General features: G+C 35.9%; 1 protein-coding gene across 2 annotated transcripts in view; it reads left to right on the forward strand.

Moving 5' to 3' along the window:
- LOC110026791 (sodium/hydrogen exchanger 6-like) overlaps nucleotides 1-21690 on the forward strand; it is a 95775-nt gene that overhangs the window by 52076 nt on the left and 22009 nt on the right. For both annotated transcript variants that reach the window (XM_020727922.1, XM_020727923.1), the window contains exons 17-18: nucleotides 13060-13154; nucleotides 13240-13349. In XM_020727922.1, coding sequence (XP_020583581.1) covers nucleotides 13060-13154; nucleotides 13240-13349 — 205 coding nt within the window. The remainder of the gene's footprint in view (nucleotides 1-13059; nucleotides 13155-13239; nucleotides 13350-21690) is intronic.

Consider the following 21690-nt stretch of genomic DNA (forward strand, 5'->3'; position numbering starts at 1 on the left):
AATTCAAATTGAGTTTCAATCATGTTGTAAAAATCTTTAAAGAGTTTTTCAACTTCTGATTTTTTGTTTATAAGATAAGCCCAACATATTTTTGTGTGATCGTCAATAAAAGTCACAAATCACTTTTTCTTAGATAATGTTTTGACTTTTGAAGGTTCTCAAACATCACTATGGATCATGAAAAAATGTTTTGAAGGATAGTTTGGTTTTCGAGCAAAATTTATGCGATGAATTTTTGCTAAATAACACATTTCAGATTGAAGTAAAGCACGATTAACACCCTTAAATAAATTAGGAAATAAATGTCTTAAATAAGAAAAACTTGGATGGCCTAGTAAAGCACGAATAACACGTTTCACATTCAAACCCATACTGTTGTAAGCTTGAACCCTTTTTTTCACTAGGAACAGTCTCCTCAAAGTAGTAAAGTCTTATTTCTTTAGCTCTCCAAATCATCATCCCTGACTTCTGGTCCTGAAAAACACAAGAAGATTCACAGAAAATTACACGACAGTTAGAATCCTTTGAAAGTTTGCGGACGGATAGAATATTACTTTTGAGTTTTTAAACATGGAGTCACAAATTTAAGACCTATACTCTTGGATAGGTTAATGTTTTCTTTTCTAACAATGGAAGAGAAACTACCGTCAGCAATACGAATCTTTTCATGGTCAGAACATGAGATGTATGAATCAAATAAATAATGTAAATTTGTCATATGATCAGAAGGTCCCGAATCAATAATCTAAGGGTTTAATTTTCTACCTGCATGTACCATCGAACAATTTGAAGTACCAGTAGCCAAACTGAGGTTTAGCAAATTCGGGAGTTGATCGATTTGCTCTTTGCTAATTGGGCTAATTTTTGGCAGCAACATTTGCAGTAGGTGTCTTGCGCTTGTTTCTTGGCTTCCAATCTGCAGGTTTAAAATGAAGGTACCAACAGTGGATTTCACCAGACCCGGGGTTTGTTCTCATTCTTCTGTGAATATGGGGCAGTCTGCTTATTGTCATGAGCCTCATAATTGAATGTCGAGGTCTCAGGTATGCTGGTAGGAGTGGATTTCTTGTTGAGCATCATTCGTCTTCGAGTTTCTTCGTGACAGACTTCTAAGAAAGCATCATGGATTGAAGACATGGGACTTCTCCCAATAATTGTGCCCCTAACCTCGTCAAACTTCTCATTAAGTCCAGCAAGAAATTTAAAAATTCTATTTGCATCAACAATGACCTTATACCTACTAGCATCATTAGGGCACTTTCACTCTTGATCATTAGACAGGCCAAGGTCTTACCATATTCTTTTTAAAGAATTAAAGTAATCGTCTTTATTTTAAAATGTATGTTGATTCACTTGTATGTTTTAGTTTAATTAGCTTTATATTGCAGTAGTTTCTTCATATTATTAAAGAGGAAAGTTATGTTTGACTGAAAAGTTATAAAAGATGTGCATGCATGAGATAAATTATATTTACATAAACGTTGTATATAAGATAGACTTGTAGGAAAAATATGCATGATATAAAAAAGAGATATACGTGAGATAGATATATGAATGATATAATAGATATGCACGCTGAAAAGTTGCACATAGAAAAGTATACATGTTAGTAAATTTCATAGAAATGTTTCAAAATATGTGTGAAGAATAAAATAGTTTATATATGAAAACTTGTATGTGAATATTCAGAGAAGAATTTCATCCCCTAATAGTACAGGTAGGGGACGCCAGTGTATCTGCACGCGTAGAGTTTTTTACCACTCAAGATAATTGTGATAGTTAGTTCACCAACTGTTGTGCCGACGGAGATATATCGGTTAAAACAGAAATTACTTTACTAGACAATTGTGATGTTTATACTGCTAACCACTATGCTGATGAAATAATATTGGCCAGGGGTAGATAAGGTCATTTCCATCCAAAACAATTGCAATGTGTAGATTGTTAATTGCTGTGCCGACGAGAGCTAGCGGGGCAATATCGGCCAATGGCGTGTCAGGTTGTTGACGGTGATCCTCACGTAGACAGAAATGTATGTAAAGAATATAAAGTAAAGTTAAGATAAATACATATAGAAAATTAGTGTATGTTCATTTAAATAAAATTATTGAAACATGCATTAATATATATTAGATTGTTTATAAAAATATAAAGACTAGCATATTATAAATTTTTTTATAGATTCAATGCATATTGAATTGTTTTCAATGGATTATTGTAGTTTAGAAGTGTGGTTACTCCTGAGTTATCTTTAGATAACTTATTATGTTGCTTTAATATTATTTTTAGATATTAAACATTTAAACAAGATGAATAGAAAAGAAGCAAATATATGCAGAAGGCAAAAATAACAACTAGAAAAGTATTAATTTTTATTGCTTTTTTTAGTGGCTCTTCCATGTATGATTTAGTAAAATGCTTGTGATAGAAATAGAATAACAGAATTAATTTTACTATCTGACCGTCTGTTTCCGTCTTAGTTAAATACAAACCTCAGGCCGGGTCGTTGACACCCACTCTTCTATGACAACAACTCCAGTAGTAGATCCACCGCCGCTCCTGTGACCTATGCCAACTCTGCCAAAAGATTAGAGCTTTGGAAGGTGCAAACATTGGCGAGGATCACCGAAGGTGGAGCTCACTTAAGGAATTTGTTGGTCAATGCGGCATTTTTCGAGGGGATGAGCTTCTAAGGAGCTGGCGTTCTTGTTGGTGCGACTGTGGAGAAGAAACCATAGCATCAACATAGTTCCATGGATGGGGCTTCGTTTTCATTCGAAGGAGAGGCTCTGTTGTCGCTGTCGAATTACACGAAGAAGGCTATGGCGACATATAAGCTTGCAGAGCTAGCTCTAATCAATCCGAAGAGAGCCAACGATATTCTTGCAAAAAGGCAGCTTCGGAGTAAGTCCCCTTTGCCTCTGTTGCGCACGTGCGCGCACACACATATATATATGACAGCTTCGGAGTAAGTTCCCTCTGCCCCAGGTTGGAATCCTAGTTGGGTCAAATTAGCACATACCTTTGGGAAATGGTATTTGGGGGACACCAACCCAAAATACTGATTTCCTTATTTAAACTATATAACTTGTATATTCTTTTTAAAAAAAGGGCCCAAGGGCAATATATTAAAAAAGGAAATGATACAAAAATGTTGTATGAGTGGGCCTAGAAAGGTACCCTAGCCACACGATACAACAGACACTAAAAAGTAAAGATACATGTAATACCAAAAAAGTCAAAACCACCAAAACATGCTTAGGGATGACTCTGCCTCTGCCTTTAGTCCTCGGAAGAGGGCCAGATAGCAAATTGATGAGTTGCGTGCTATTGCCAGAAGTAACCAAAGTATCATCCATTAGATTTCTAAGCTCAAGTAGGTCACCATTCTTCTTCTTTCTCCTGGATGTGTAAACCTGCATTCTTCTTCCTTAGACTAGCTCATCTAATCAGTATGTTGGTCAACAGATTGCCGGGTATGTATAATTTGTTGAATCCCTTGCGCCTAACTAACAGTAACTGCTTGCTCGTTTAGATGAGGTGGTAGAACTGCAGTAGAAGGATTGTCAACCATTGTAACTACATTAGGTTCTAGTGAATGTAAAATATGAATTGTCACATTTGCATTGGATACTTCTTGGGGATGAGGAGCTGCAAGGCTCTTCTGACTATCGGTCCAAACATTTTCCTTTATAGATAGGATCTTTCATTATTGTTTTCAATAATGTTTGGAGGTGTAGGTTGCCTAGCAGAGCCATCCTAAACACATTAATCGCAGAAACATAAACAGTATTGCCAGGGGGTCCCCAGAGACAATTAAATCAGACACCGAATCCTGTTTTGTGGTAATTTCCTCAACAAGTGGGGCAGATGTGTCCAAAACAGTGGGGTTAGACCCATTCTTATTCGTTTGAGCTGTAGATTTCAAGTTAGGATGGAGCCTGTGACATTTGTCAAGGGTATGTTCAAACATCTTATGGTGGGTACAATAAAAAGGTCTATGTTCCATTACAATTTATTGCTAATATTCATTTTGTGTTGTGCCCAGCCAGACTTCTGTAATATCAGGTAAAACAATATCCCGTTCCACAAGTATTCTGACAATAGAAGACCTGATTAGATTGAATGTAGGTAAATCAAGTTTTATAGAATCCCCAAGTATAGCTCCAATAGAATAAAAAAACTTGATGATTAAAAAAGTGCAGCTTGAGACCAGATAAACTAAACCATGCTGGTACAGTGGGAGGTTCAAGGTTTGGGTCAAAATCAGGAGTCCACTAGAGTAACTTCATGGACTTTCCTGCAATGTTAAGATATTTTTTAGAGAAAATCCGAGTGTAGTCTTTAACCATGGTTAACTAAATCAACACATCTCTCCCATCAAAGAGACCAACTTTTCGCTTGCCTACAAGTTTGAGATCATCAAAAGTCTTTCTGATTATATCCATAGGCGGGTGTCCCCACTGAAATTTTTCAATATGGGCGAATTTGAATTTCTCAGTCAATGTTGAAATTTCTAAATCAGAGAAAAAGAATGTTGTTTTCCCACCTTTTCTACTTGACTTCTTAATAAAAGGGCAATTACAAGTACATTCCTTATAGCTTGAGGGGAAAACAACAACCGACTCCACCAGATTATTACCTACCACGTGGGCGAAGGAGGCTTTGCCAGGCTCAAACGAAGGAGGGAGCTCATCCATCACCTGCCCCATATGCGCGATAGGTGATAGAGTCAAAAAAGGCAAGCTCACAGACGCTCGACGTCGAAATGCCAAGAGGCGACGCGAGCCATCAGACACGAAGAGGGGAGCGCGAAGCCTGCAGAAGACGTGAAGACGCGATCACAGAAGATTAGCGTCGAAACAGACGAAGATGGTAAAAACGCGAGCTGACAGACGCGAAGAGCTCGATGTCGAAACAGGCTAACAGATGAAACAGACAAGGCTGAGGGCCAATGAGTGCGAGCCCTTTTCTTTCGATTGCTTCTGAATCATAGACGATCGAAATCGCCATGTGTATTATATATATATAACGTGTGTACGTATATATATTCTTTATTTGTTCGAACTAAGTGTTGCAAGAGATGTTTAAAAGAGAAGCATAATACTAAGTTAAGTGTTGCCGAGATGAGAATGATTTGGTCGATGAGCTGCTTTACACTTAGAGACAAAATGCGAAACGATTATCTCCGTGATAGGGTTGGTGTAGCTCGTTGGTGTAGCTCCAACTCCAATGACAAACAAAATTAGAGAGAGTCGCCTTAGATGGTTTGGCCACATTAAACGTCGACCATCTGATGATTCGATTAAGAGAGTAAATGTTTCAGATTCGGCTTATGTTAAGAAAGTCAGAGGGAGACCTAAGAAGACTTGGGCTTATTGTATAAAAAATGATCTTAATTTTTTAGAACTAAATGAAAATATGACATTAAATAAGACACAAACCCACGTAGTGGGATTAAGGCTTTATTATTGTTGTTGTTGTTGCTGCTTGAGGGCTAATTAAAAAAAATCTATAAATTGTCTTATTTCTATAATAAAATTACTTTCACATTTGAAAGAAAAAAAAATAGAATTATTTCTCTTTGGGTTGAAGCTTAGAGGCCAGCTTTTGGTTTCTCCTTGGTCGAAGAGGCCGTTCATCATAGACACTCAAATGTTCTTCATAACAAGACCATCAAACACCTTATCTTTATCATTCTCATTTCCTAAAATATCCTTGCCTCCAAGGCATCAAACAATTTGAACTCTCACAAAAGTTCAAGACATACCCCTTCCAAAAATAATGATTCTTAGTCTACGGGCTATTTGGGGCAACTTATAAGTGCGGGCGGCATTTTGAAAACGTCGCCCTAGTGTTTGTTTCGCGTGTTTCAATAGCTTGTCCAAAAATGACGTTTCTTATTTGTGAATGACGTTGCCCGTAGGAGGATGCCTGTGACTTGCTTTTCGTTGGCATTCTATTACTCCGCTACCTTCGTTCGCATCTGCCGTTCGCATATCCCTTCTCCTCGTTCGCATCCTCTGCCTAGCCGCTCCTCCCTTTTCTTCGGCAATCGATAGGTATAACCTCTTCATTCGGCTTCTTCTTCTTCCTCGGCATTTCTTCTTCTTCGTCGGCATTTTCTTCTCTTCCGTATTCTCGTTTGTTTTTTTTTTTTTTTTTTTTTTTTTGGTTGTGCAAACCGCAATCTTTCCCTCTTTAGGGTGGATTGCCAAAGTTTGGAGAGATGAGAAGGGAGAGGATCCGCCAAAATTCATCTGCTAAATCCTACATGGCATTCTTGAACCCCTTTTCTGCATTTCTTAATGTTGTCTACACAAAAATTGGTTGCAGGAATTCCAAAAGAGCAACAAAATGCATTATTTCAAGTGAGGCGAGAGAAAAGGAGGTTGTATTGGGGTCCAAGACCTTGCCAAGATTGATTTGCTTAGATCTTTAGCATTTCTTTGTGGTTTCCGATGGATTTAAACACACTTCCGAGTTGCAGGAATTAGAAGCTCTTGTTGTAAACTTTTTGTCCAGCCAAGTTCAGGAGCAAGAAACTTCAATAAACCGCATAACTGCACCTTCCCGTTTTATGCGGCAATTTGTTAATTTCTTCAATGGTAGGTCCTTGTATGCGACAATTTGTTTTTGCTTTCTTAGATAGCTTTTTACATTTATATTACCAAAATGTTTCATATCACAAAAATACTAATATTTCATTTTTTTTTAATGAAAATAAGGTTGAAGATTAGGTGTTAGATGTGCAAATACGTATGAATTTAGTGCTATGTATGTCATTCTTGCTCTCACCCTCTCTATATATGCATCCATCCATCTATAGAATTGTGTGGTATGTATGTAAATGTCCAATAAAATGATGAAGGAATGTTAAAACTTTATCATTTTGTTGCATAATCAGCTGTACCTTGCGTGCTACGGACATCTTTATTTAATAATTTGTCATTTTGGCTTTTATTTGGTGAAAAAAAAATTGTTGTCTCTAATATTGCTTATTAACTTGCTGATGGATTAATGATGAATTGTGGGATCCAAAATAATTTTGGAAGGTGTTGATATGATTTTAGCAGTATAAAAATGACAAATTTTGTTGAAGAATTGTATGGATTTGTTCATCTTGATATCAAATTAATGCAACTTATACTTGTAAATTGGAGGCTTATGGGAGCAGGATAATTTGTTGAAGTTACATATTTGAGCTATACCGGTTAGAAGATGGTCATACTCCAACTTTTTTAAGGTCAACTACTTATGTTCTTGAGAGCACAAAAAAAATATCAAAAAAATTGTAGAACTTGCAGATTTGGCAGAATTCCTTTCTCTTTCTTTTATACTACTCCTTTTCGTGGGCGTAGGTAAGCTTACAATGTTGTTCCTAGAGCTAATGTTTGGCTGAGGCTAAAAAATATGTTGCAAAATATGTAATCGGGGTAGAATGTTAAGATTTGTGATTTATATAACTTTCTAAAAAAACAGTTTTCCTTTCTCATTATCCCCCCATTTTACCTCTTTCCTTTTCTATAATAAAGGATTTGATTTTCAAATGTATGTTTTCCCATGATTATTGCTTGTATGTTATGCACTTGGAATCATAGCAAAGATAGTTGCTTATAAGTTATGTCTTCTATAATAAAGATAGTTGTTGCTATTGTGAAATAGATCATACTCTTCTCATAATCTTGCTTTTGATGATATTTAAAAAATTAATGTCACTTCTAGAACTGAATGAGTTTAGGCACCTGAATGAGTTTAGGAACTAAATGAGTTTTTTCGATTGGTTTCTGGAGCTGAATGAGTTTCGGTTTTTATTTGAATCATAGCAGTTTTTTTGATTAATTTTATGCACCTAATGTCACTTCCAGAACTAAATGAGTTTAATGTTAAGGAGAATGGTTATAGAGTTGGGGAGTTTGAACATGTGCTTATATTAGCCACAATTGGTAGTTGGATTTATATTAGGTTGGCCAATACATGCTTATATTAGATTGGTTATATTATAACCTGCAACCCTCACTGTATACATTGTCGTTTTGTTGAGAAAATTACAAATTATGCGTGACAGATTGTTCATTACTAAAAAAATCTGTAAAAAAATCTGTAAATAAATTGTTTACAAAACGCACAAACCAAACAGCTAAACAGTTTATCCACAACAGGGGCAGAATAGTCATTTATCCAGAATCAGTTCTTTTTCAAACGCACAAACCAAACAGACAGCCAGCTTATCCGGATCAGCTGCTCATCAGCAGATTATCAGGATAAGCTGCTTATCAACGGAAGCTGGATAAGCTGCAGCTACCCCCAAACAGACCCTACATGTGACATGTCTAATGAAATAATTTATAACTTCTCATTCATATACCCAATTGGCCTGAAATCGCCTCTATTAATTAGTTAACATCTCAAAGTTTTGATCTAGAGGGCCTCACCCCTTTCTATTAAGAAATCCTAGCCATCCACTGCAAATAAATATGGGTCAAAACTCCATTTAAAAATTCTAGAATAGTCATTCTCCTTTCCCATCTTTTCATAACAACCCTAACCCCTTCCCCACCTCATCTCTACTTTCTTAACCATCATCCAACTCACTAAAGAACCTTGAAAAAATCTAATTGTAACCCAACCACACATCATTTAGTTTACCCCTCCTCCAATAGATGCAATTCCCGCTACTCATTTCATATAATCATTCATCTATCATTCCTAGTTACAAATCTATCTTAACATTCTTATTTCTAGCCAACTGATTTTGGCTCAAATAATTTTCTGTAACCCACCGCTTGCATACTTAAAACATGGCCATTCTTGTGCAGTTCTCTAAAAATAACTTTTAGGCCTCAAGGATACTCTTGACAAATAACACTCCCACGAAAATTTCCCATTTTAATTACACAGTTTTAATTCTATAAATTAATTTTTCACGTATTTCCCCCATTCTTCAATATAATAGATCTTACAAATAAATTAAATCTAGGTATCATTTTAATTTCTTGTAATAATGATTTAGAATTTTTAAATATAACTCCCACGAATATTGCATATTATGTATTTAGTTTGCTATCTTCCAAAAAATTAATCCATCGTTATAAACTTTTACTTATTTTAGCGAATATCTTACCAATTAGAGTTATTTTATCTACAAAATGCATATGCTAAGGCATCTCACTTTTTAAATCTTTCGTGAGCATCTTCACAATTAATAAAAAGATACAAACTTAAAAATGATCATTGATATAAACCTATTATAATTAAAGCTTTCTAGCCACTCCAAAACTATTAATAATACTAGTCAATTCATGATACGTATATCTCTAATAACTTCAACATACCTTGGAGAGATTTTTTTTGGAGAGATTTCTTTTCCTTCATGTACACCATATTAATTCTCCTGATACCCTACTATAATAATTCCCAAAACTAAAATAAAAAAAATAAAAGAATAACAAAAAAAAAACTTTGCCAAGATTTTTTCTTTATAATACACATTTTATTTACAACCTTGGCACTTGATCTTTTCCAGAACAGTTCTGCCAAGCATGAAATCAAATTGTTTATAATAATGATATAATTTTTCTGAGTAAATATCATATTAGTATTACTCTCTCAAATAATTAATAGCTTAACTCAAGATATGATTACTTGATGAGAACAATCACAGAATGAGATATGTTTCTTTATCTACCTGTATTCTACGAGTAGAAGTTTGAGGAAAATGCATGCAAAAAAACTATTTCATGATTTACACATTTTGTAGTTATGCATGCCTACATATGAATTCTTCTCAAAATGGTTTTGCTGTACAATGCATCTAGCGTGCCTGCATTAATTTCAAATTCCATCAACAATACAAATAGAGACATTATAGTCACAAATATGATTGCCTTAACAACACGGCAAAGTTGTACGGCCTTGAATCAAAATATTTAAATGCTGTTGATTGTTTCCATTCATGTCGAGTAGATTTAAATCATAAAGGTAGTCCACATCCCAACTATCAAAACAAATAAATAAATAAAAATAAAAAACCACACTAAATGTGACAGGCTGGTGTCATATAAGGATAAGCCAAATGTGACAAGTGTCACACAAAGTGGTGTCTAATTTAGTTTCAACTCTTTTCCAGAAACTTTTTAGAAGATCCTATCAATTTAACTAGCACAAATTTAACCTTCTAATTGTTTCTGTTGAAATATCTAATTTAAATTACAGGATTTATTGTCTTTCCTGTTAAGAATTATAATAAGAAAAAATTTATTCCTATAAAAAGTTATGAGGAATAAATTATTTCCTTAATATAAGTAGATATTTTCTTTTTTATTTTATATTTATTTTCTCGGATTAGGAAACATTTGTTGTCCTGTTTTATGTTATTTCTTATATCTCATAATAATTATATGAATTAATTATTGGAGATATCAGGTGATATATCTTTCCTTTCATATCATTTCTTTTTTTATTATTTCTTATATTATAATATTCTTGTGTTATTTATAACCCAGTTCATATCAATGAAACAATTAAGTATTCCGCTTTATTCCACATTATTCTGAATTTCAACATGGTATCAAAGCGGGAATAAAAATTCAAAAAAACCCTCGCTCTTCTTCCTTCCAAATCCCAAAGAATTGCAAAAGGCGAAGCCCTCGTCCTCTTCCATCAAGCTCAATGGTTCTGGAACCTGACAGCGACCTGCTTTGGAACAGCGACCTGCTTTCTGCTTTGGATCGAGGCCGATCTCGGTGGCAAGATTGACTTTTCGGTAGGATTCCAGCTCGAGCCCCTTTTCAAAATTCATCTCCAGGAATCTCTTCCTTTTTTATCATGTCGGAAAATACAAATGATTATGCTACCTTTATTTAGTCTTCCACCTTATCATCTGCTTCCGCACCACCCTCCTCTAGAACCACCAAAAATCATCCAGCCTAAATCACCACAATCCGCCTCAATGGTGATAATTTTCTACGCTTGTCAAAATCGGGTGAGGATGTACATTTGAGGAAAAAGGAAGATAAGCTACCTAACAGGGGAAGTCCGTGAGTCAGCCACTACAGATCCATCCCACGCAATCTGAGAGGCAGAAAATTTCATGATAATGACATGGTTGGTGAATTTTATGGAAGAAGAGATAGGCGCAAACTACATGTGTTACTCTACTACCAAAGAACTCTGGGAATTCCGATATGGGTAACCAATCTCAGGTTTATGAACTATTTTTAAAATATGGTGATATTCGTCAAGGTAATGATTCAATCACAAAATACTTTGAAATTTAGAAATATATTTACTCATCTCATTTGTCACATAAAGTTTTAATCTTCGATAATTAGCCGGTGGTTGCGGTGACTTTTTATTAAACTAAATAATCTATTAAACATAATATTAAAATTTAAAACTCAAGTAATTATTGTTAATCAAAATAATCTTCTTAACTTAGGATTAATTTACCTGAAATTTTTATGGTTGTTTTACAATGAATTCCACACTCTCACCGCGAGCCTTCCCCCCGATAAACAACCTAGAATTAGCAATTAACTTTAGATTTAAAGATATCTTGGCTCTATAAAGTAATTAAACCCAAAAATATAATTGATTTGCTAAAACATACTTTAAACAGTCTTCTCAGCACTAGCCATTCTCCAAAGCTGCCAAATCTTCTTCTCTCCTCTTCTCAACACGTTAAATCTCCTTTCTCCTTTGTTGAATTCGTGTTAAAATTCTTATGGAACTCGTAAAGGACTTTCGACGATTCTGACACACAATCAACATATTCGGTAGCTACCAGAAACGAGAAAAACACGAAAAATGAGGCAAGCTTAAATTAAGAGGGGTGAGAAGGAAATAAAAGCTTCAAATATCTTAAAAGAGGGATTTATGCTTATTAAAATGTCCACAAATTCCTAAATTGTCAGCTGCTGCAACTAAGGGGCCGCTCGCCTCTTGGCTCGTTCGCGAACTTTGCACGGTAGCAAGGGTCGCAACTCCCAGCTTCTGTTGTGCATGAACCGGATAGGGAGAAAAGATTTTGGGAAAGGAAAAATAGGAAGAGGGGAGTAGGTCTCGACTTACCAGGTGTCGGTCGCCCCTTCTGCTCGCCTCTGCAGGCCTGCTGCGATCGAAAAATGAAAATCTACTTGAGCTCAGGAATTTGATGAATGATACTTTGGTTACTACGGGCAATGGTACTCACCTTACTAATTTGTTAGCCGGCTCACTTCCGAGAACTAGAGGCAGGAGGACTAAAGTGGGACGTCCTTAGCACTTTTATGCTTTTTTTTTGCTTTTTGATTTTTTTTCCTTTATGTATCTTTGCTTTATTTGAGTTTTGTGCCTGTTTTTTTATATGAGTTAGGCTTTCTTTTAGGCCCTCTCATGCAATATTTCTGTATCTTTTCCGTATTAATATATTTGTCCTTGGGCTTTTTCTATATATATTGATAGCAAATAGTTTGGATAAGACCGATAATGATGATTTTCAATTTCATCAAATTCAATATGCTCTTTGATATTTAAAAGCCACTTATTTGTATACTTTTTGAAATTGATTTTATTGAGTTTTCATTATATCTTTATGTTTTACATAGTTATACCCAGAGAAAATGCAGATAGAAACACTCTGAATTTAGGCCCTCTCATGCAATATTTCTGTATCTTTTCCGTATTAATATATTATATATATATATATATTTATATATATTGATAGCAAATAGTTTGGATAAGACTGATAATGATGATTTTCAATTTCATCAAATTCAATATGCTCTTTGATATTTAAAAGCCACTTATTTGTATACTTTTTGAAATTGATTTTGTTGATTTTTCATTATATCTTTATGTTTTACATAGTTATACCCAGAGAAAATGCAGATAGAAACACCCTGAATTTCATCATATTCATTGTGCCCCATAATATTTAGAAGGCGCTTGCTTTGTATGTTTATTGATCTTGAAATTAGATTCTGCAGTTTCAATTGTTAAAATTTTAATTATATAAAAAGTTTAGAAAAATTTTCATGGTATCCTAACTAAGATTATTAAATGTTGTTTAATATGAAGGGCGGCAAATGTTTTTTCTTGTGCCTATCTGGTCAATTTGATAAGGCCGGCCCATAGACAAATACCCATGAAACATCAGCAAGCACTGTATAGCGGTAAGTCGTTTTTTTTTTTTTTTTGGTGTAGATTTCTGATTTATTTTTTATTTTTTATCATAGTTTAAAAATTCATAATGAACAGGTCTTAGAGGGGCCATGGCTTTTGCTTTGGCTCTGCAATCTGTACATGACCTTCCAGAAGGACATGGGCAAACAATATTCACAGCTACGACTGCAATAGTTGTTCTAACCGTATGCTTTCTTAAAACTAATAGTTAAATTGAGTTTTTATTTGCTAGAACGATAGAATCATTACTGAATGTTTTTTTTTTTGGTTTTTATTATTATTTTTTGAATGAATGAAAATCAGGCGAGCAATTTAAGGTGTTGGAAGATTTAATTATGAAGAAATTGGTCTAAATCATTTTTCACCTACTATTCCGTTGAAATGTATTTTATTCAACAGTTCTGAGATAATGTATAACTTAGTATCACCCAATATTCATCTTATGATGGTAAAAATCTCCACTCACTGATTTGAAAGGTTTGTTAGGATAATAGACAAGCAAAATGAATTGAAGAATAATTGTGGCAAAGAACCAAACACAAACACATAATAGTTTACATAACTTTGTGAAATTCACCTACATTTTTGGCCGCATATAATTTGAATGCTTCCACCAAGCATAAATAGTAGACTGAATTTAGTTTGCCACGTATACAAAGAGGAGGAAGAAGAAATAAAGTTGCTACTTGTGGAAATCAGATGGTAAGTGAATGCTGGCAAATTTTATTGCTCTTGCTTTAGAGGGTTGGAATGAAAAAGAAAGATATTGATGTTATCGCATGCATATGGATTGAAGAAGACTGCATTATCCTTTCTCCTGCACAAGCCTGTCCTTCCACTCTTTTGTTGCTCATAGTTGTACCTGCCTGTGAGGCCCACATGATCACTATACCTATTTATCTTTTGTTGTTGGTGTGGTATGTCAGAACATGCAAATTTTGTAGAAGAAATATTTGGACGTTATTCTAGAAAATTTGAAATATATTGTGAAATCTTCTAGAACAGGATTTGCATATCCAGACTATAACCATCTGAGGATTGGCGCCAGTGCTTTTATTGATTATGTTGGTTCTCTTGAAAACAGAAAATCAACTTTTAGATTGTATTTTTGTTGTTGGAAATGTTGTGTCCTGAAGAAGTAAGAAACAACGGTGAGATCTAGTGTTTAAGGAGAATCAATGGTCATTAATGCCTTAAAATTCTTCTAACAGAGTTTGGTTTTTCAATTAGAAAAGCCTTGATCTTCAATGGTGATGATCAAGCACAATACATTACTAGTAATTTTGTCTTCCACAAAAGAATTAGCCATGTTCAAGTTGACTATTATTCAACATGGGACACTGAACTATCAAGGAATATCGTTACTCTACATGTACCTAATGAGGAAGAAATTGTTAATATCTTCAGCAAGGTTCTTTGACAACTCCATTTTCTGACCTAAAGTTAGCTAGGTATACTATGTGATATATATTTAATTGATTGTTCCTGAAAACACTATATTTTCTTCTTTATCATTGATACGGTGGTTTTCTTGGTGAATAATGACAACAAAATTTATTTGAAGATGGAATTGACCATCTGATAGAAGTAATTATTGTTTGTACATCCTGCCACAACACGATCTGATAGTTTTGCATTAACTAAGTCAAGAACTGTGGTCGGACGGTATTAACATTTCATTTACTTTCCAAATAACTTCATGACTTCCAATATAAAGAAAAGCCCCAAAGAAACCATAAAGTACACTGCATAGAAATAAAAAAATCCATAAATAACAACGTAATCCTTAGACAACTTCTCATTCAATATATAATAGTATTTCAGTATCCAAAAGAAAACAGTGCAAAAGAAATCGCCATGATATCGCAACATAATATCTATCAGTTATAGTTCTCTTGTAAACTAAATTCCTTCGGTCATGCATATAAATATATAATTTTTCAAGAAAGAAACAATTAAATTCAACAGTAAATTTTCATGACTTAGTGTGCAATTATAATTTTATTGTTGAATTTTGATCTGTCAGTGAACCACGCCTCAAGTGTTAGAGAGATAAAGAGAGTCGGAGAGAAGCGCACAGTATGGAACGTTAAAACATCTTGTTTTTTTCATAAATTAATTCTTGTTTTTAAGGGGGTATAATATGTAAAGTTACATATTTGCTCTTGCTTTAATGGGGCTTTAAAGGATATTTTAGGTATTTTATATGTATGGGTCTATGATTGTAGCAATCTTCTGACGGTTGGCAATGCTCGGTGAGCCTCGGTTCTATAAGGCCTGCTCATTCGGCTATGTTGAGTCAAGGTTGCTGGTCGGCTTTCGATGGACTTTGGGTTAGCAAGATTGACTCGATTGGTTAGACTTTGTTAATCGGTTAATCTAGTGTGATTGTTATTCTTTGTTCCATGGTTAAACTTTGCACATGATTCTTATAAATAGGGCGTGACAATACTTCTTTTGTGACATCTCGTTTTAGATATCTGAGGTAGCCAAAGAGGGGGAGAGGAAGTGATGAGTCGGGAAAATGTAAGGGTATATTTATTCTATAACTCTTTGCAGTCGACTTGTAGAGTTGAGCGGCTCTGTTGCACAGGAGAGGAGGGCGTTGCGGTTGGTGCGGGAGGAGGTGTTGTCGAACAGGTTAGGGTAGCGAAGTTGTGCTCGCGTGAAGAGGTAGAGGGAGGAAGAAGTTGAAGGAAGTTATCGCGGTGTGAAGCTTACCCTCTCGACTGTACCCTAGTACGTGGGTGAAGGAAGAACATGTCAGGCATTCTATGTGTGCAATGAAGAAGAAGCAGCATCGCGTGCGTAGAGGAGGGGTGGAAGATGGCTTCACATGGTGTAGAGCTCTCGACAAAGATTTAAAGATCGGTTTTAATAATATTAATTAATTTATTTAATTAGAAAATTATTTATATATATATATACATATTTATTTATTTATTTATATATTGTAACGTTAACACAAAATTTTATTAAATTAGGACATTTGGTTTTGATTTTTAGCTTGGAGGGGAATAGAAGTAGAGAAGTGTGCAACTAAAGGGGGAGGGAGATTGATATGACCAAACTTTGTGAAGGTAAGATTGGGTTTATATTATAATTTAATTAATAAATTTTAATTATATATAATGAATAGAAAAATAAAGTTAATTAGGATCTCAAAATAAAACGATGAAAATTAATACTTAAATAGTGTAAAGCTAATAATTTATTAAAATAATATGACATTAAGTTTTAAAAATCAGAATATCATGTTTATTATAAACATCAATTTTAGAAGAGTAGATATCAAAGCAAATCTAGGAACAAATAAATCATCATTGAGGTGAATATTCTTATTCCTAAATTTATGGTAGTATTTTGATTTCTTTTCAACCAATTGCATTAATAGTTATTGATGTCTATAAATTCATGTACTCTTCTTTTTATTGGCTATATCTTAATGTTAGACTTTCTTTTAATAAAAATTATAACATGTTATTTAAAGATACATATATTATATGTCATTAGATAATCATATAAATGATATACATATATACATATATACATATATATATATATATATATGTATAACCCAAGGGCTAATATATTAAAGAGTAAAAGATACAGATAGGTTGTATGAGAAGACCCAAAAGAAAGTCCAACTCACACAATACAATAAACATAATTTCAAATAAATCAAAGATACAAAAGGATAAAAAGCTGAAAAACCACAAACTGGCGCAAAAGTTCTAGAAATGTCCCACTTTAGTCTTCCCTTTGCTTTTAGTTTTCGGAAGGGAGCCGGCTAACAGATTGGTAAGGTGCATACCATTATCCGAAGTAACCAAAGTATCGTCCATCGGATTCCTGAGCTCAAGTAGGTCTTCATTCTTCTTCTTCCTCCCGGATGTGTAGACCTGTCATTCCTCACTCGAGGATTGACTCATCTGATCAATGGATTGTTCCAAAGGTGGCAAGACAGGTGTAGGCTGTCGCACGTCATGATTTCTATGAGCCTGAGAAATATTAACATTTTGCTCGACTTAATGGGACGGTAGTGAAGCATTAGAAGTATTGTCACTTGTAATATCAGCGATAGGTTCTAGAGCAGGTGGGGTCTGAAGAATCTCCCTCGTCCCCCTCGTCCCCATGATTGCACCCACGATTGGAGGTTCCAAAGACGGGGAAGCTACAACATTGTGTGAAGTAGTTGACATATTGCCTGCGAGGTTAGTGACGCCTTCAGGAGTATTCTTTTGATGATCAATGGTGTCAATAACTTGGAGCTGAACAGGAAGAGCTAGATTCTCTTTCTCTGGCGGAGCGCTTTGTTTTGTTGATCTGAGTCGGGGGTGTAGATAATGGCATTGAGAACTGTAGTGGTCAAACATATGACAGTTCGAACAATAAGAAGGAAAATACTCAATCACTATATTTTGTAAATATTCATGATGCTGTGTGTCCAACCAAATCTCCTCAAAAGCGGATGAAATAATGTCTTTTTCAACAAGTACTCTAGCTTCAAATGGGCGAGAAAGATTAAAATTAGGAATGTTCGTTTTAAGTGGCTTATCATAAGTTGAGGCAATAGAGTGCAACACTTTTTGAGTGAAATAATGAAATTTTACACCAGTGAGCTGAATCCAAACTGGAATGATTGGTGGTTCCGTCTGTGGGTCAAAATCCACAGACCATTTCAAAATTTTCATTGCTCTGTTATCAATCTAGATAATCCTTCTAGCAAATAAACGAATCTTTTTCATTATTAAGTTAAATAAGAGTGTCTTCCATTTAAAAGTCCAATTTTTTACTCCCCAACAAGGTGCATAAGCTCAAATTGTTTACGAATCAGCTCCATTTTGAGATGACTATACAAAAACTTTCCGATCAAATTCAGACGATAGGAGGAAGCAAGTTGAATACCTTCAGCTTCTGTTGAAAAGATGACATGTTTCTCATTCTTCCTACCAGGTTTTTTGATGTCCTTCTTCCACTCAAACGAAAAAAAAGAGCGCGATTTAGGTGTACCTGAGGCTTGGGCACCCGCAAAGGTAGCAGTATACGATCTGTCTGAAGCCATCCCCAATAGAGATGCAGAGAGCAAATTATGAAACCAAACAGGGAGCAAGGAGCTGAAGAAAGCCCCTCTGTGAGCTGCAGACGACCAGCTAGCGACAGCTAACAGATGCCCCCGAGCACGGCTTCTCGGGACGACGACGAGCCGCAAAAGCCTGCGTCTAGACCTCCGCCCAGACATCCCTCAAAAGCCGCAGCGAGAGACAATCCGCTGAAACGGGACGACGAAATCCGCTAAGCAGACGCCCCAGAGCCCGACGACCTGTTGAGAGAGTCGCTGCGACGATAGAGCCGCTACAACACGATGGAGAAAGACGCTGTGACGCGACGGAGAAAGACTGACGACGAAGATGGACAAGGACGAAACAGTTCGGCGACGAAGACGAACGAGGACAGTTCGACAAAAATGCAGTGAATCAGAAAAACCATGGATCGCCATAGGCAAACCCTAGCAGAACGAGAACGAGGACGATGATCGCCATTTTTAACTGTGATATATATATATATATATATATATTGAAAATTCCAAGGGTTAAATCTATTAAAAAAAAGGAAAGATACATAAAGGTTGTATGAGATGAACCAATAGAGGCACCCTACTCATACGATACAACATACAAACACCCCAAAAGAGAAAAGATACAGGGAAACCCAAAAAAAGGAAAGATACCAAAATTGTAGAAAAGAAGTAGCTAGGAACGAGCTAGTTTAGTCATGTCTCTGCCTCTAGTTGTAGGGTGAGATTCAACTAACAAATTGTTGAGTGTCGAGTCATTACCCGAAGTAACTGAAGTATCATCTATTAGGTTCCTGAGCTAAAGTTTACCTCTAATCTTCTTCTTCCTCCTTGAATAGACCTGTCATTCCTTCTCCGAAGACTGGCTCATCTGATCATCGTGTTGGAAAACAGAATGTCAGACAGATAAAAGCTGATAAGCACCAGAAGAAGGATTGTCAACTGTTGCAACGACTGTAGGCTCAAGTGTGTGTGAAGCATGAATTGTCTCCTTTTCACCTGATGTTTCCTGCAACTGAGGAGTGTTTGAAAGTGTGGGTTGCTCAGTAGGGTCATTCAGCTTCTCATCAATCGCAAAAATAGTATTTTCAGAGGGAGGGTCCACAAGGGCCATTAAATCAGACATCATAACCTGTTTTGTGGTAGTTTTCTCTCCAGATGAAACAGATATGTCCAAAGCAGTGGGTTTAGATCCATTGTTATTTACTTGATCTTTAGATTTCAAATTAGCGTGAAGCTTATAGCATTTATCAAGGTTGTGCCCAAACACCTTGCAATGAGAACAATAAGGAGGTCTATGCTTCATAATAATTTGTTGTCAATATTCATTATGAGTTGTGTCAAACCAGACTTCGGTAACAATAGGTAAAGTAATATTTCTTTCAATAAGTATTTTGAGCACAGCAGGTCTTGTTTGGTTAAAAGTGGGTATATCTAACTTCAAAGGGTCCCCAAGTATGACACCAATAGAGTAAAGAACCTGATGACGAAAAAAGTGCACTTGAAACCAGATAGACTAAACGATACAGGTACATTAGAAGATTCGTGCTTGTGGTCAAAATCAGGAGACCACTTCAGTAGCTTGATTGACTTAACAACAACGTTGAGATATTTTTTGGAAAAAAATATGAGTGTAGTCTTCAGGCACGGTTAGTTGAATTAATACGTGTCTCTCATTCATGAACTTCATTTTCCACTTTCCTGCTAATTTGAGATTATCAAAATTTTTCCTGATAACATCCATAGGTGGGTGTCCCCACTCAAATTTTTCAATAAGAGCAAACTTGAATTTATTAGTCAGGGATGAAATTTCTAGCTCAGAGAAAAAAAGTGTTATTTTTTTACTTTTCCTGCTTGCAATCTTGATAAAGGGGTAATCACCTGTATCATCTCGTTGCTTCTTATAACTTGAGAGGAAGACAATCGCCGTCTCCCTCTGAGGATTACCCACCACGTGGGCAAAGGAGGTTTTATCAGGCTCAACCGTAGACAAAGGAAGCTCCATCACAGCAAGGAGAAGCCCTGCCAACTGGGGCAGCGGCAAAAATAGCGAGCCGGAGAGGTCGGGGCGAAAAACTGCAGTTGTCGAAGCCGGGGAACAGTCGTAGCTCGACAAGGCAGTTTGCGGAATAATTGCAGCGAACGAGAGCGAGAGGAGAAGACCACGACAATACGACCTCGACGCGGCTCGCAGCTCGACAATCACCTAGCGCAAAGGAGAGCGAGACGAGACGACGACGAGATGACGTGGAAGTCAGTCGCAGCTCGACGACCACGCAGAACGAAGGAGACATGACGATGACGCGTAGGAGTCGATGATCGCAGGAGAGATTGACGAACGTCTCTCACTTTCTTTCCCTCTTTCTCTCTGGAGAGATAGATAGACAATGCGTGTGTGTGTGAGGGAGAGAGTGAGAGAGGAAATTGAGAGATTTTGAGAGCGAACCAGAGAGAGAGAGAGAGAAAGAGAGGGAGAGGGAGAGAGAGAAAAGCCCAAGGGCTAATTTATTAAAGAGAAAAGATACAGATAGGTTGTATGACCAAAAATAGAAAGTCAAAAAAGGTACATATAAAGATCAAAAAAGTCAAAAAGGATACATATTATTGCTGACGGTGATAATTCTGATAATTTTGATGTTTTCTTACATGTAGTGGGTATTTTTGTAGCATAATTTCATGCTTCAGTAACCATGTTTTATTTTAGATATGTTGTTACCTAGATTTTGTTGATGAGCGGTGTCTATTTGAGTCGTCTTTTATCAAGTCTTTACTTTGCAGTGCTTGCCTGTCATCTTAATGAATGACCCTTAGCTTTCATCAAGAAATTTATGCATATATAGGTTGACTTTCTTAATGTGAGATGATTTGTGGTTTGTTATAAATTTTGAGAATAAAATTTTTGTTAAGTGGGGAAGATTGTGATATCCCATTTCAAATAGCTGAGGGAGCTGTAGAGGGGGAAAGGAAATGAGGAGTCGGGAAAATGAAAAGGTATTTTTGTTGAATCGTCAGAGTTGACTTACCTGTAGAGTTTAACTGCTCTGGTGCGAAGGAGAGGACGCTGTAGTTTGTACGAGAGGAGGTGTTGTTGGCAGGTTAGGGCAGCGACGATGTGCTCGCGTGAAGAGGAAGAGGAAGCGAGAGGAAGAGGAAGCGAGAGGAAGAAAAAGCCGAAGGAGGGAAGCTATAGCGGTGTGGAGCCTACTCTCTCGATAGAACCCTAGTGTGTGGATGAGCCGAGTGTTCTCTGTGTGCAAAGAAGAACCATCATCGCACACAGAGGAGGGGAGGAAGATAGTTTCGTGTGGATTAGGGTTCTCAACCGATATTTAAAGATAAGTTCTTATAATTGGAATTAATTTATTTAATAATAAAATAATACATACAGATATATATATATATATATATATATATATATATATATATATATATATATATATTGTAATGTC

This window comes from Phalaenopsis equestris, unplaced genomic scaffold (assembly GCF_001263595.1).
Source record: "Phalaenopsis equestris unplaced genomic scaffold, ASM126359v1 Scaffold000401, whole genome shotgun sequence".
NCBI classification, from domain to species: Eukaryota; Viridiplantae; Streptophyta; class Magnoliopsida; order Asparagales; family Orchidaceae; genus Phalaenopsis; species Phalaenopsis equestris.